Source organism: Alligator mississippiensis, chromosome 11 (assembly GCF_030867095.1).
Source record: "Alligator mississippiensis isolate rAllMis1 chromosome 11, rAllMis1, whole genome shotgun sequence".
Taxonomy (NCBI): Eukaryota; Metazoa; Chordata; order Crocodylia; family Alligatoridae; genus Alligator; species Alligator mississippiensis.
In genome coordinates, this window is record NC_081834.1 from 17,359,576 (window position 1) to 17,375,477 (window position 15,902).

General features: G+C 41.5%; 1 protein-coding gene across 3 annotated transcripts in view; it reads right to left on the reverse strand.

The window, feature by feature from the left end:
* The window catches only part of ADAMTSL3 (ADAMTS like 3), a 368,636-nt gene that overhangs the window by 125,619 nt on the left and 227,115 nt on the right, over positions 1-15,902 (reverse strand). For all 3 annotated transcript variants that reach the window (XM_019477525.2, XM_059714625.1, XM_019477526.2), the window contains one exon: positions 13,638-13,764. In XM_019477525.2, coding sequence (XP_019333070.2) covers positions 13,638-13,764 — 127 coding nt within the window. The remainder of the gene's footprint in view (positions 1-13,637; positions 13,765-15,902) is intronic.

The following is a 15,902-nucleotide window of genomic DNA, read 5'->3' on the forward strand; positions in this document are numbered from 1 at the left end:
TCTGTTTTGCTTCGTCGAAACAGTAAGGCTGTTTCGACTGTTTTGATGTTTTGCTAGATTGGACGGGGACGGGGCGCCAGCCCAGCTGGGCTGACCCCCATCCCCTGCTGGATCTTGTGCTGGGGACAGGAAGTCCGCCCAGTTGGACTGTCTTCCCATCCAATGCGCTATGGTCGAAACATTTCGACTTTCGAAATGTTTCGACTAGCCTTGTTTTGTTTTGAGGTTGTTTTGACGCCCTTTGTTTTATTTCGATTTTGCTGTTTTGACCTCAAAATGAGTTGAAACAGTGTTGAAATGAAATAGCTGGCAAAATTTTTCACAAACCTACTATATAATCCACATGCTCAAATGAACACAAGCCTCACTGTTTTCCAAGTGGTGTACAGAGAGGTTTTCAGCTGCACAATTCACATTAAATTAATGGGACTCACACTGTTAAAAGCACAAATGTTCCTATGAAAATTTAAGAGGAAATGGTTACCCCAAAGACCAGTACTTAAGAGATTTACATTTTTTATTTTATTTTAATTATTTCAATATCTTTGAAGGTTAATTGCTAGCTTTTACCTATAGCTGAAAATCAAGTGAACCAAAAATCATAAACTGAACATGCAGGATAGCTGGACTAGAAAGCCCAACTTCAGGGCTCATGTTAAAAATTGAAGCATGTATGACCATCACTTTTTATTTCTTCTTCTTTCTCTCTCACTCTCTCCCTGGTCCCCCCAAAACTTTATTTTACAGACTTCTGGGGAAGAATTTAAGGTCACCTTTTTACTGCTTTTTGTTGTGCTGTAATATTCTCCCTTCTGTCCAGTCACTACCCCCTAGGTGGAACCAGTTCCCACTACCCAGAACCCCCTCAAAGATGACTTCCCCTCTCAAAGATGACAAACACACATACATATCATTCAGATGTAGATAACAAATATGGTACCTAGTGATTATCATATTGAATTGCTTCATTTTTGGACTTTGGATTTCAGGACTAGGGCCATTACTGCTATCTATGGGCCAGAATGGCCCCTCTCTCTCTCCCCTCTTCATCTTTTCATCATCTGATAAATTTGACATTTGCACTAACTACTGAGGACATTTCAAACAGTTGGACCGGGCTGTGTAAATATTCAGCATTTTAACAGAACATTCTGATGGACATCCAAAATATGCATCAGCCTATGAATGCTTTATCTATATCTAAGTAAGAGATGGAGGTGCTGTCTCTCAACAAACAAGATTTGAACAGCTCAGCTGGCAAGTTTGTTTTCCTCTCTATGGTTCTCAAGATTGGCTGGACTTCTTTGCTTAGAACTTTGCTTTTTTTTTTTTAAACATAACATGGCCTCCTATGGCATAAGAGTGACAGCAATTACTCCCTGTGAATACAGATTACAACCTCACAGAATTGTTGATAGGTCAGCCAAATGATGAGCAATATTTATCCAGTTTGGAACTTCAAGTTGTGCATGTTACTGGTCTACAACACCACTTGTGCTTACTCCTGTTATTCTTGTCCTTCTTTCTTTTTCTCTTCTACTATCTATTTCACTGGCTTGTTGCCTTTTTTCCTTAAATTAGGAACAAGGGATCATTTTGTCCTATGTATTTGTAGAGCCAAACATTCCAGAATGTCTGATCTTGAACAATGATAACTATAAACTAGATGCATCAGTGAAAGCTAGAAAAATTGGGAAGATCTGTGGAAACCCAAATCTTAATGATAAGGTTTTGGGATCCTGCTTAGAAAAATACTATAACAGACATTATGGGTGCATCTCACAAGCAGGAATGTGCATTTCCCCATGGACAAACAGCAGCAGCACAATATGTGCTGCTACTGCTTGTCCCCAGGAAATGCCTGTGCATGTGAGCTCTGGCACTCAGCATGTTGCCTCAGGTAGGGTAGGGGAGGCTGGGGCCAGCACCTAGACTGGTCCCACCAGCCTTATCTGGGGTCCTGAGGGCCTCTGGGGACTGCAGCTGCAGCAGTCCAGCAGCACGGAGCCTGGCTGGCAGCTGGAGCATGGCTGTGGTAAGCCAGGCTCTGCTTTCTAGCAGCACACACTGCCGCCATGTGTACCACCCCACTTTTTTAAGGTACAGCGTTTTTTGACACTGGGATCTCTCAGTGTCAAAAAACCCCTTGCACTGCAAATTAGCAGTGCAGGGAATGCCTGCATGTGTGGTGTGTGCAGTATGCAGCACTGCAGATGGGTCCGCAGTGCCTCATACTGCACGTCCGTGTTCATCTGGCAATTAACATCTGTGAAGGAGGAACGGGAAAAGATCTCTAAATGTCAACCCCTAAGAATGGAATGATAAAGAACACAGAGGAGAGGCTCAAGTAATACTTCTTGTTACAGGGGGCATAGGAACTCTACCCAAGACCTTGCAGAACCATTTCAATGACTTGAGCATTTCCATCATCATCCAAAGTCTCCACAAATCTGTCCTTCTGAAGAAATATTACATATTGCAACAGTACTTTGACTTCTAAAGACCTGACCTCTATAGACCTGGCAGATTGCAAGCCTAAGAAGAAAAACTATCTTCCACAGAAAGTGACAGTAGTCCATGACATTCTGTTATGAGCTATCATGTATTATTATTAACAGCAACAACAACAGAAGCAGCAGAAGATGAAAGGAAAATATTACATCTGAATTTGTGTTTGACACCTCCTGGGACTCAGTTTGACATGTCAGGGAATTGTTATCTTAACCAAAATCAAAATAAAAAAAGACATTAGGTTTTAGGCAGTTGCACAAATCCAAATGAACAGCTGTTAAAAGAAAGCTTCTCACCAGTTGCTATCACAACAGTTTGCTCACTCCCAATATTTTAATAACTTGATATCAACACGAACTGCTGGTAATAACTGTCTCAGCTCTCATCAATCCTAGCTGTCTTCCCTAGGTTCAATTACATTTAGCTTACTTCCTAGGCCATATCCTGCTTACTCACGTCAGCCCGCTGTCTTCTGTGGGCACTTTAACACATGTTCCAGGGGGTGGGGTGGGGCTGGTGGGAGCGCTTTAATCAGAGTGGCTCCAAGATCTGCTCTAATTAAAGCACCTCTGTATCTTCTGTACCAGTGCCCCACACTTAAAAATAGTGGTGGGGCCACTTAAATTAAATTGCTCCCACCGCCATTTTAAGCACGGAGACACTGATACATGAGACAAAGGATGCTGCTGGAGCACAGTAATTACCACGCTCCAGCAGACTTGATTGATCAAGGCTGTTTCTATGTGCTGGAATTCCAGTGCGTTGGAACACCTCCGCGCTCTTGTATAGGTGCCCTGTGGGACTAGTCACATAAGTCAAGTGTGATTTGACCCTTTATTTTCAATGCAAGAAATTTATCAGCTGTTCTGCATAGGAGGTCAACGTTGGGTAATTAAAAAATGTTATTTTCACAATTTTGCTGTATAGCTAGTTGTAATGGTTATAACTCTTCAGTGCAATATTATAAAGGATACAGAAATGCAGAACAAGGACCTTAATGAAAACTACATTATTATCCTGTACTATAACATTTACTTTATGGCTAGGGACAGAAATTACACATAAACCGATACGCGACTGGAAACTGGTTCAAATCTGGAACATGACAGAAGTTCAGTGCACATAAACCACTTTCAAAATGGCCGAAGCTGCTTTAGGATAAACCTGGATGGATGTAGTCTCAGATTTAACTGGTCTAGGTTGAATTAAGTTTATTGAACTTCTGTCCCAGATCCTCTCTAAATTCAAGTTAACTCATAGTCCTCCAGCATCCCACAATGCTTTGCACCCTTTGCAAGGTGGGCAGGCTAGCATTGGCCCAAGCTGTCTGCTCCAGGTAAGCAGGGAGGCATGCTCTGGCACCCTCCTGACTTCTGGTCTGAGCCACTGCAGGCATGTGCCTGCATTTCCAGGATTGAAAATGAACATCTGTTCTCTTGCTTATCAATTCAATCTATGCAATTTAAACTAACCTGAGAAGACTGAATTGATTCAGCCTTGGGATGTTTGACTATCTGTACTTAGCCTATGAGACTACATTATTAAAAATGTATCCAGCATACTCAGTTAATAAAACACTTTGCAGTTATATAGCATTCTTCCTTTCTAGGATTTTATGGCAGGTAAATAATTATCTTGATATGCTAGTTTAGGTCCTGATCCCATAATGAGCTCTTTATAGGTAGATCCTTGCATGCATGGTGAATTTCACTGTCTCAGTTATTCTCCCTGCGCTGACCTCATTGCCGAAGGTTACCAATGCAATTACTTACTATACAATGTGTTAATATACTATATTAAAAGAAACAAGCACAAATTGTTGACTTCATTTTGAGAATTTCTGTTTTGGTTCTAGGGAGATCATCATCAGCTTGTAGCTTTCTGTCTTGTTTCAAGCTTTTAAGGGATTTTTTTTTGCCTTGGAGAAAAAAATTGTTTCCAGTTAAAAATTGGAACAAGATAACTCAGGCTGTTAACTTAAAAAAGCCCCAGAATCTCACTGATTTTTTTATTAATACAGACATACAATTAGCAGTCCATCAGGCACATGGATCTGAAGGAAATGCAATGTACAATACACGGGGGAGAAACCCAACATCTATAAACCAGAGCTTTCCCACATATGGCAAGACAGATCAAGGCAATTAAGCCTCAAATGTCCTATCACAATCCCAAAACAAACAAACTAACTAACTCCCATGATGAGAAAGTTGTAGACTATCCTTCCTTCTCAGAACTGTAGCTGTTCAAGAAAGCTTGGATGCTTTCCATTCTCAAGAATTACAGTGCTCTCCATTAGAGGGACTAAGGAAAAGAAGGAAATAGTTTGAGAATAACATCGTGAACAATGTTTGAGTCCTGAATTGTTAAACACATCAGTTTTCATTTGAACCTTTAACAAAAACACACAAAACATCTACATAAAACACTAATAACAAATCTTAATTGATTTATTCACTTGATCAGTTCACAATTTCCTTTTGGAAAATTTGTGGAGAGCAAGGTTTGAATATTGCTGGAGCTACAGGGCTCACATATTGAACAATGAGGCAAAAAACAAACAAACTAAAGGTGCCCTTTTGTTTCTGTGCACCAAAATAAGACAAAGCACGTGTGGAAAAAACAGTATTTGTCATGTAATCAAAAACTGTGTCATTAATACACATGGACCAGGAAACCACATGAATATTGTACAGGTAACTTTTATTTTGACATTTCCAAATTCTTAAGTGCCTGACCTTGTGCCCTTAAAATGTTCTTTTGATTTAATTGTTGCATGTGATGTATGTGGTAGATGATTTTTCTAAAAGAAAACTGAAGAAGCAGAGCTTACATTATATTGTATTATACAGGGTGCATCTACATGTGTGCTTTACTGTGGAGTAGACTAATTAGTTGTGCAGCAAAGCATCACAGTCTATATATGCACTCGTATTAGAGCACAGTAGATTAATTAACCTTGCCATAGGATAGGACTGTTAGGGACAGTCCTATCTTATGGCAGAGTACTTATGTGCAATCAAACATAGGTATAAACTGTGATAGGGGTGGCTGGAGCACAAAGGTGCTAAAGTGTGAGGGCTACCTGCCAGTTAGCCCCACCCTGTAGCACCCTTATGCCCCAGCCAGCTCCAGTGGTGCCCAATGCCACCACCCAGAGCCAGGGGCTGAAACCTCAGGGCCTCCTACCAGCTCAGGGCTGTTGTGCCCTGGCTCTAACTGCTGCAGTCCTGGGCACACATGCAAACACTGCGCCTGAGAGCAGCTGACTCTGGCACAAACTGCGCTGGAGTTTACTTCATTGCATTAAGTGCTCATGTAGATGCACCCAAGGACACCCACATGGGTTAGCAGTAGGATTAGAACCTTTAAATCTATGCCACAGACCCCTGGCACTTGTTCTAAACATGCAACCAACACCAGCAGTACACTGTCATTCTGTGTGCATGGGCACTAGAGGGCAGGCAGCCCCCATTTTGCTGGTGGTTTTCACTTCTATTTGTTGACAGCAGAATGACAAAACTCTAGCATTATGTGGAGCATTCCATTCCAGGCTCTATAGGAGAATATTTAACAGTAGGAACTGATCCTTCTGCTCGTTTCTCCCAAGCGCGGCTCTTTTTTTCCCTATCCTCTCCAACCTGACCCTCATCCCATTCCTGTCTTCCAAACTGCTTGGCCCTAATCCCAGTCCCATCCCAGCCTGACCCCAATGCCAGCCACCATGTCAAGATAGTTCTATTATCTCTTTCACTGCTTGAGTCTCAATCTCCCTCTGATCTCATGTTTCTAACCTCCCAACATCCCTTTCCACACTGGCTCTTAATTAATTCCAGTCTCCCTTTACAGGCTCTTCATCGAAGTAGATCTCTCTACCCTGCTTCTTCCTTAATCTTTTATCCAAGTTGCTTTGCACAGCCAGCTTCTTTCCTTTCCCAGTTTTACCTCTTTTCCCCATGTTCATTCAAGGTGCTTTATAATCCAACTCTTTTTGTCCAGCGGGTCTCAGGTTCATCCTTTCCACCACAGCTCTTCATTTGGTCTCTGTGTTCTTCCCCCAAAAGCCAATCGGTTCCAAATCCTCCCATACTAGGAGTTAGGTCCCACTGCAATGGTTCTAGGCTTCACCCTCCAAGTAGCAGCAATGGATTTCCTTGCCTCTCCAGTCCCGGTCTCACTATTCCCTTAATCTACTGCTTCCTCTGTGGTTTGTTTATTTGCCCCCTCTTCTTTAGAGAAAAAAAATCGCATCCTCCTCCACGTGGCTGGAATGCTAACAGGGAGGTTAACAAGAGCACGGAAGAGAGAATTTCTCTATTTTCAGTCCTATTTTCTGACCCTACACTTGGGAGCAGCAGTTACAAGGACATTTTTTCTGAACCCGTATTCTTCCGGGCTGGATCATCCTTTGTTGCTCCGTGAGGATGGCACTTGCACATTTGGATGAGCAGCAGGAGCTGTGAGAGACGGAAAACCAGAATCTTCAGAGTTTTCTCAGAGACCTGGGGCCCTAGAGCACCACAGATGCAAGGTACCTAGAATATTTCTACTTAGGGTAAACATTTTCCCTTAGCCGTGTTCTCAGAAGTGGCTAAACTTTTTTGGTAAAAAAAAATTCCCAGAAATGTAAACCTGAGGCAAACTTTAGGCACGGAAAGTTTTATCCCCAACAGGAAGATTTTGACAAAGTTCTAAGCAACTGACAACAGTTTTAGAATGGGAAGCGTCAGTCAAAGCTAATAAAATTACCAGCTTCTACAATGATTGAGCTGATTAAAAAATTATGCTTTTAGACGAAATTGTAAATGTTGTATAATGACAAAGGAACAATCATAAATTGCACAGTGGCAGCAAGAATGATTAACAAAAAGAAAATGAAATAAAAAATGCCAAGCAGCCAAAGCCTTTCATGTAAAATTTTCTTTTTTTTAATGTCAGACCCAGAATCCTTCTTTTTCTTTTGGTACCAGAACCAGAATATTTTCTTATCATTTTTGTCAGTCACTGAGCAGAAAACAGACAAAAGGACCCAATCCCACAGTGTTTCCATGTGAACAACCAAGAGTGAAACTAATGGGAGTAACATGCAAAGCGCAGTAGCAACATCAGGCCTGAGATATTTTGGTTCCCAGTGGGATAGTACATTTTACAATCTATTACACTTTCTGTTTGAATATCATTAGTCAAGTCTTTAATCATTTTACCAGAAAGTTAGAATCTGGTCTGTTGGCAGACATCTAAGTTACTTTATCTTTCAAAGACAATTAAGTGTTACTGGAAAAAATAAAGAACTTCTGAAATGGCAATTTGCTTCATATTTGCAGAATGGTAAGCATTCTTTAAATGCTGTTTAACTTTTAAGTTTATGATCTATAAAAAACACTTGCTATTAAATATAAAAGACAAAGTCAACAATAAAACAAAAGAACTATATAGGTAGCCATTTGCTATCACAAAGTCTAAGTGAAATCTACCTATCTATGCTCTTAATCTTACCCTTTTCACAATGTCATTTCAATATTGCCTCTGGATAAAAGTCTCTTTTTTCCATAATAATTTTTCTGGCTCTCATTTTCTCTACAGATCTTTAATTTGCCTCATTGTATAATGAGATTAACATCCCTTTCACAATCTTGTAGGCTTTCTCTCAAATGGAGATACCTGGTACATCATGGGCCAATGCTGTACATCTCAACACTCGCTCAGTAAAAGTCCAAGTAAAGAAACAAACACTTTCTTGGCAGTTTTCTTATAGGCTATACTTTTTGTGTATGCCTTGACTGATATACTATCATAAAAGAAACATGGCTTTATTTCCACACTGCATTCACACAAAAGGATGAATATATGGAACTACTTCTATACGGTACGTGAACATCTGAAGCCAAAAAAGGTATTAAGTTTGTCAGGATCAGCGCAATAATACTCAGATGTAGATGTTTATTTTAAAAAGGTGTGTGTATAACTGTATTGTTTATGAACATGATAAATCTATTTTTATAACCAATCAACCACAATGAAGTATATAACATTCAAGTAAAAGGGGGAGGGGAATCTTTGTTCTCAAAAACCTGCAGTAGAAGGATGGAGAAAACACTCAATTATGGGTCTGATCCATACTTAGCAAAACCAATGAATCATGTCTGTACCACTTCAAAACTGTACCATGAAATGCTGCAGTGAGCATGGGATGCCCACTATGCCCTTGCTACAGTCCCCCAAAATGTGATGTAGCCACAATTAAAGCATCACTGGGCAAATGTCTAACAGCAGCCCACGTGACACATGGAGCTGTAGCATGTGGAGTGAGTGTGCTGTGTTTCACTGTGGAACTCCCCTGTTCAGTCAGAAGTGGCATAGATGAGAGTCTTTTAATTTATTTAAATGAGTGTTGTATCAGGCATCCAATCTTTAGTTGGGCCACAGATCTGCAAGCAGAACTAAACTAGTATTTACTGACACTATTTGTAAACTATCTTACAACTCTAATTCCAGAAAACTCAGAATCCTATTTAAAAGTTTCTCTTTACTTCTAGTACTGAGACACTCTGACACTTTATTTCAACTGTCCAATGCACTCTGACCAGATTCTCCAGTTTAACAAGTCTATTCTGTGCCATTAAGATGGCATAAAGTGAACTTAAAGTGACTGGAGGTTACTTTCAGAGAATTTTCCCATATAGGGGAATCCCTACTGGTGTAAAGCTGATGTAAATAATACAGTCACCTTTTAGGCCAGTTACCTTCCCTGAGCATGAGGGAGATGAGGCAGGAGAGAGGCATGAGCTTCCAAAATATTCTTGGAAAAAATGGGGAACATTCAACACTCAGTTGCCTCCCCCCATTACCCAGTGAAAGTTCATGAGGGAACAACAGAGTACAGCTTGGTGCATAAGAAAGCCTGTTCCCTGGTTTTTCATATGATGTCCAGGTGTGCCAGGGACTTTTTTGTAACACCTAAAACATCCTGGGGGGCTTCCTTTAACAAAAGCAAGTATTGGGCTTTGTAATATAACCAACATTTTGTTCAATTTGCACTGCTAAATCGAGTAACATTTGCTGTGTGTTTACCAGGGACAAAGAGTCCCTGTGAGTTCAGTGTGAACAACACTGTTCAGAATGAACAGACAAATGAGCATGCACATTATCAAAACTGTTTTCTTGCTCAGTATAAATGTTACCTGTTCAGTGTTCCATGATGAACTAATTTATTACATTCCATTAGCAGATCAAATTCTCAACTCCAAGAAATAGGTCCATGCCACTAATGAGTTAGAAACTGTCAGTAGCAACAAGAGTATACATCTAAGAAAATGTATATTTCTGCCTTTCTTTAAAGTTCTTTAGTATTTCATGACCGTTATATATGTGGTCATAAAAATATACCTTTTAAAAAAAAATCTTACCATAGTTATATATATTTTGCAAATCACAGGAACTATACAGCATAGAGTTTGGAATGCTCCACAGACCAATGTATGTCATCCCAATGAAAGGTAACATGCATCAAGATAAAATACGCTCCATTTCAAATTACACTCACATGTAAGCACAATTCAAGCCATTGCATAAAGCAGCATGAAAATATTTATAGGTACTGCAATAGGCATTAAAATATGACTTTATACGTAACAGTTCTTTCAAAATCTTCTTGTTCATGAACTGTGTGCAGGTTGAATTATATATAGTGATTAGTCCAAATATGCTGAAATTGGTGCAGGCCTCCAAAATGGACAATTTTTCCATTCTACATCCTTTTGAAAACGTCTGTCTAGGATTGCATGAGATTTCTGATAGTAATCTGAGTGTAAGTGTCACTCTGTCCTATAAGGCTCTGCAAGGGAGTATAGGGCCAGAAGGGTTGCTTTCCTCTGAGAAAGACAGGGTTTATCCTGATTATGGCTAAGGACAGACACTCAAAGAGCCTGAGCCTGAACTGATTTAATCTTTGCAGGTTGGTCTAACCTGCCTAGGCTGAATCAGTTTGTAACCGCGAAGACATCCCCCCTGGACTGAAAAAAATGCCGGTACATGCCTGCGGTGGCTCCAGCTAAAAGCTGGGGGGCACTAGAGCAGCCCGTCCCTCTCTTCCACAGTGCTGAGCTGAGTCGGGGGGCATGGCCAAGCCCTAGCAGGATGCTCTGATTAGGGAGGGGTTCCCCCCCTTCCTTGATAACAGAGCACTTATCAGTTCTGTTATCAACATTTAACACCCCATCAGAAAACAAAGCTTCATCCATTAGTTCAAGCTCTTCTTAAACAGCTTTTTCCAAAGGAAGGAACACAGGGACATTACCACCTGACCTGTTGATTAGCTCCAAAAAGCCCTAAGCGGACACTGTCCTGTCTACATTACACAGATACCTCTCATCATTAGCTAGCATACCACATGCTGGCTATGGTCCGTGCTGCAGGAGAGAGGAGGGAGGGATCCCTGCTTAAGCAGTGAGTGGGGGGGGGAGTGGGGAGGAGGACACGGGGAAGTGAGGCAGACCCTGCTGTGCCTGCAAGTCTCTGCTGGAGCTCCAGCCAGGGAGCAAAGGGAGGGGCCTGCCCAGCCCAGATAGCATGCCAGGATACTGGGGGAATCTAATTCAACTTAAACCAGGAAGGGGTCTGAGACAGACATTGCATAAATTGGTATGACCCAAATCAATTGAGTCCGATACTACTTTCAACAAGGTTTATCTCAAACTCGTTTCAGTCATTTTCAAACTGGTTTATGTGCACTCAATGTCTGTTCTGTTACAGGTTTAAAGCAGTTTTTGATTACTTAAACTGATTTATGTGTAATGTCTAGGCCTGTGCGAGTTGGCAGCAATCCGATATGGCTTTGGATCTGGCCACTTCGGATGGCTGCAATCCGCTCCAGAGCTCCGGACTGGGTTTTCGCCTCGATTCGGCCGAAGCAGCTCCGAAGTTTTTCAGAGCAGCCTCGGAGATCCGGCCTTAGGGTATAATGAAGAATCAATGAAATATCTATAACTTTGTTGTTTTATGTCTGATTTGCATTATGCTTGCAGGGATGGTAGCCTCTGCAGAGGGCATGAAACCTGCTAAGTTTCAAGACGATCGGTATAGAGGTTTAGGGGGATCTGTATCCCAAATTCTTGAAAGCCAAACTCATGTCATGGCTGTGTGTTACAACACAGGGGGGTCAAAACTGCAGGGCTGGTAGCTCTTACTAAGGCCACAAAGCCTGCCGAGTTTCAAGGAGATCAGTGCTGGGGCTTGGGGGGAACTGCACCTCAAGCTGCGGACAAGCAAAACTCGTGCCATGAGTGACACTGCGTGTGTTCAGGTGCAGCGGGGTGACAGCTGCAGGGATGGTGGCCCCTGCTGTGACGCCTGCCAGCTGTGGAGGAGATCGGTGCAGGGGGGTTCTGGGTCCCTGCACCCTAGCTGCTGACAGGCAAAACTGTGCCAAGACTGTGTCTGTGTTGGGGCAGTTGACTGTCTGTATTCATTCTTTCTTCTCCTTAGGCTGGTTTTGTAAGTGCTAATTGATGCTCGTTAAGACATTATGTAGTAGCTAGGTCCTGTGTATTGAGCTGGGCCCTGAGTCCCTGAGTGAATCATGATTGATTGGTTGGTAACTGGTAACACAGCAGCTCAGCAGCCCTGCAGCAGTGTCTCCCACACCCCAAGACAGACACAGTCAGTCCCAGAAGCACCCATGGCACGAGTTTTGCTTGTCCGCAGCTTGAGGGGCAGTTCCCCCAAGCCCCTGCACCGATCTTCTTGAAACTTGGCAGACTTTGTGGCCTCAGTAAGAGCTACCACCTCTGCAGTTTGATCCCCCTGTGTTGTAACACACAGGTGTGACAGGAGTTTTGCTTTTAAGAATTTGGGGTACAGTTGCCTCAAAACCCCTGCACTGATCTTTTTGAAACTTGGCAGCCTTCATCCCCTATGCAGAGTTTACCATCCCTGAAAACTTCATCCAAATCAGACAAAAAACAACAAAGTTATAGATATGTTATTGTTTCCCCATTATAACCTATGGCCAGATCTCCGAGGCGGCTCCAAGGCAGCTCTGAATCGCTTTGGGAGCTCCGAACCGCTTCGAGAAGCCAGCACTTTGACCCAGATGTGCTGCTCCAGACCCTGAAGCATCCAAAGCTTCTCCAGATCTGAAGCTCTGTCCAAAGCCTCACACAGCCCTATGTCTGTCCCTAGCCTATGAGTGCAGAAATGGTAGGGAGAGAATAGGCTCCAAAATACCAGTACTCCCACATTGGGAACAAGTGGGAAAAAAGTGGGTAGGAAGGGACATAGAAGGGGCACTGTCAGGGTTAGAAACCAGGCTCTGTCCCCCCACCAGGCACTCACTGGCAGTGTTGGTTGGATAGGAGAATCAAAATAGGAGCTGTAGAGAAACAGCTAGTCAGAGGGGTGCCTTTAAGTCACAAGTCTTTCCTGGAACTCTGCCTGCAACAGCACAGCCACCCTTTTACTTTGTTCTAGTCCAAAAGGCTTTATTCTGCCTGTCATCTAGTAATAATACTGAGATCAGTATTCCTATTTGCAGAACAATGTACAGTACACAAGGAAGGCTAGCAGGATCTGGCCCAAAATTGTACAAATTGTCTCAAATGTACAAAAATTAGCAGACTTATTGTCATTCCTAATTCTTCAAGACTTTTATGTTTTGTACCATGGAAGTAGTTAACTTGCCTCTGACTCGCAATTGTCTTCAAAGCTTAAAAAAAATGAGCACAGTTAACTTGAAAACCAGGCATTAAAATCACATGCCACACTTTCCATAGAACCATCCATAAGATTTTTCCATGATTTAAAAGTGTTGTCACAGAGTCACATATATTGCAATATGAGGATACCCTCTAAAATAAGATGTATATCTTGATGGTTATTCCTGACAGAATAAATTGAGCTGCTCTGCAAAAAAAATGCATATCTTAAATTCTTTCCCAGCTATACCCTAATGTGTGGTATCCCTCATGGAATTTCAATAGACTAATCTAGCACAGACTTTATAATAAGTAGCTTTGGATGACTGCAAACAAATATATAGCAAAAAGGTCAGACTCTTCAATACGTGTGTTAATATAGAAGCAGAAAACACAGTCAAGGAAAAATTAACATAGGATCAATTTGCAACCTACTTTTTTCTGGTGAAACATGTGCCTTAGCTTGTCCCCTCACAAGCCTGCAAGTTGAACCATCTCCTGCACAGATTCCACAGTTGTCTTCCTTGGCATTACTCCCAAGTTGTCGATCACAGCCTACTGCCTGCCAATATCAACACCATAGTCAGAAGGAGGGCAAAGCTGTAGTAGACATGCTCAGGTTTCTGGAATTTTATTTATTATGTTACCCTTTTGATTTTATTAGCTGGCCTCATTCTTTTAAAGCATACCTTGCTTTTCAAGATTAAGCTATATAAAATTGTTAAAACATCCTATCATTACCATGGTTTTTAATGAGGAACCCCAACCAACAACATGTTAAGTTATCCAGGCATAAGAAATATAAAGGTTACTTTCTCATTATTTTCCTGAAAGCATAAAGCTAAATGTTATTCTCAACAATAGACAACACAAGGGACAAATATTACTCTGTTAATTAATTTTGCCTTTTATCACCTGTCTCTGTCCTTCTCTTAGACTGAGGTTAAGTATTGAAACAACCAAAGCCAGATATTTAAAAACTCTGGCTTCAGCACTATTGCCTTTAAACTCATGCAGGTTTACATAATCTAATATATTGGTCTTTCAAAGTTTAATCAAGAAGGCTGTACATATCCTTGTGGGGTTTTTTTAAATTCCCTAATTCACATCAACTATTTTAATTCAGAAAATATAAATGTTTTGGTTCCATTTTTAGTTCGTTCTGTGTGGCCTAATCTCTAAATTAAATGTTGTAGTACACACTATAAAAACATCCACATTTAATCTCTGATAAAAGAGTTCAAATAAGCAAAGCATTAAATAGGTTCTTTGAAAAAATAGCTACTAAAAACTTACTAAACTATAAAGAAAACACTCTACATGCTTTAAAAAAAATAAATTAGTTTTTCCATAAGAAATGTGCAGATGAAAAGGGAAAGCAGGGTAGAGAGAATAATACAATACTACACATGCCTGTTTGCTAAAAAAAAAGAAAAACTTAGCCCCACATATTTTTTACCAGCCATTTTGTGCCAAGACATTTGCAGGCAGTGCCAAATACTGAGCAATGTGTTAAGGACTAGCTTGCAGTTTTTAAGTGTGCTCAGACCAATCTGTCATCAAAAGCAAACAACACCTCCCTCTCCCTGCCAAGGAAAAGAATAGAAAAAGAGGAAGAAAAAGAAGAAAAAAGAAGATACAGCTGATCTGTTATGAAAGTTCTTTGCGACCCAGAAGTGACAATCAGTGCAAACAACTAAAATTAGAGCTGAAACTAAAATATACTCCTCCTCTTCAATAAAAATACATGGAAGGGGCAGGCTTAGCTGCCAAGATCCACTAAATCAGTGCTGTGCCAAAACTGACACATGCTCCACTTGGAGAGGTAGGTATGGTATCAGGACATAACAGGCAGGGTGGGTCCTACAACCTCTGAGTAAGTTCCACAGATGCAAAAGGCACAAACCATGTGTTATTCATAGCCAAGCATGAGGAACTGGAATTCTTGAGTTTCCTTAGTAATGACGGCTGACAACAGATTTGCCACAGCATCCCTTCCTCCCTAGCTGCACTATTCTACAGTTTATGTGCTTTGGAAGGAGTTAATATCTTCAGTGTTATTGCCTTTACTGTGATGCTGCTTTTTGGGGGGAGGGAGGGAGGGATGGAGATATCTGCAAAGCTAATTTCTACTGTTCTGATTGCATCTGCTATGCCATGCCATGCCAAGTCACACAGAAACGAACTTACACATGGGTTAAGTATAACAGATGGTCCAAAAGCCTGAGGCTGAATCAATTCAATCTTCACAGGTTAGTCTAAACTGTGTAGATTGAACTGATAAGCAAGTGAACAGACATTCACTTTTGATTCCAGAAATGCAGCCACATGCCTGCAGTGACCTGGGCCAGAAGCCAGGGGGCACATGAGCATGCATCCCTGCTGGGCTGGAGCAGACAACTTGGGCCCAGGCTACCCCACCCACCCTGTGATCGGGGGTGGGGGGGGTGTCATGGAGCAGGTGCAAAGCATCCTGGGATGCTGGGGGACTGAAAGTTAACTTGAATCTGAAGGGGATCTGGGACAGAAGTTTAATAAACCAGTTTAAGCTAAATCAGCCAAGTCTGATACTACAGTCACCCAGGTTTATCTTAAACTGGTTTCAGCCATTCTGAAAATGATTTATGTGCACTGAACTTCTGGGCTAAGTACAGGCAGTCAAAAAGCCTGAGGCTGAATCAGTTCAATATTTGTAGGTTT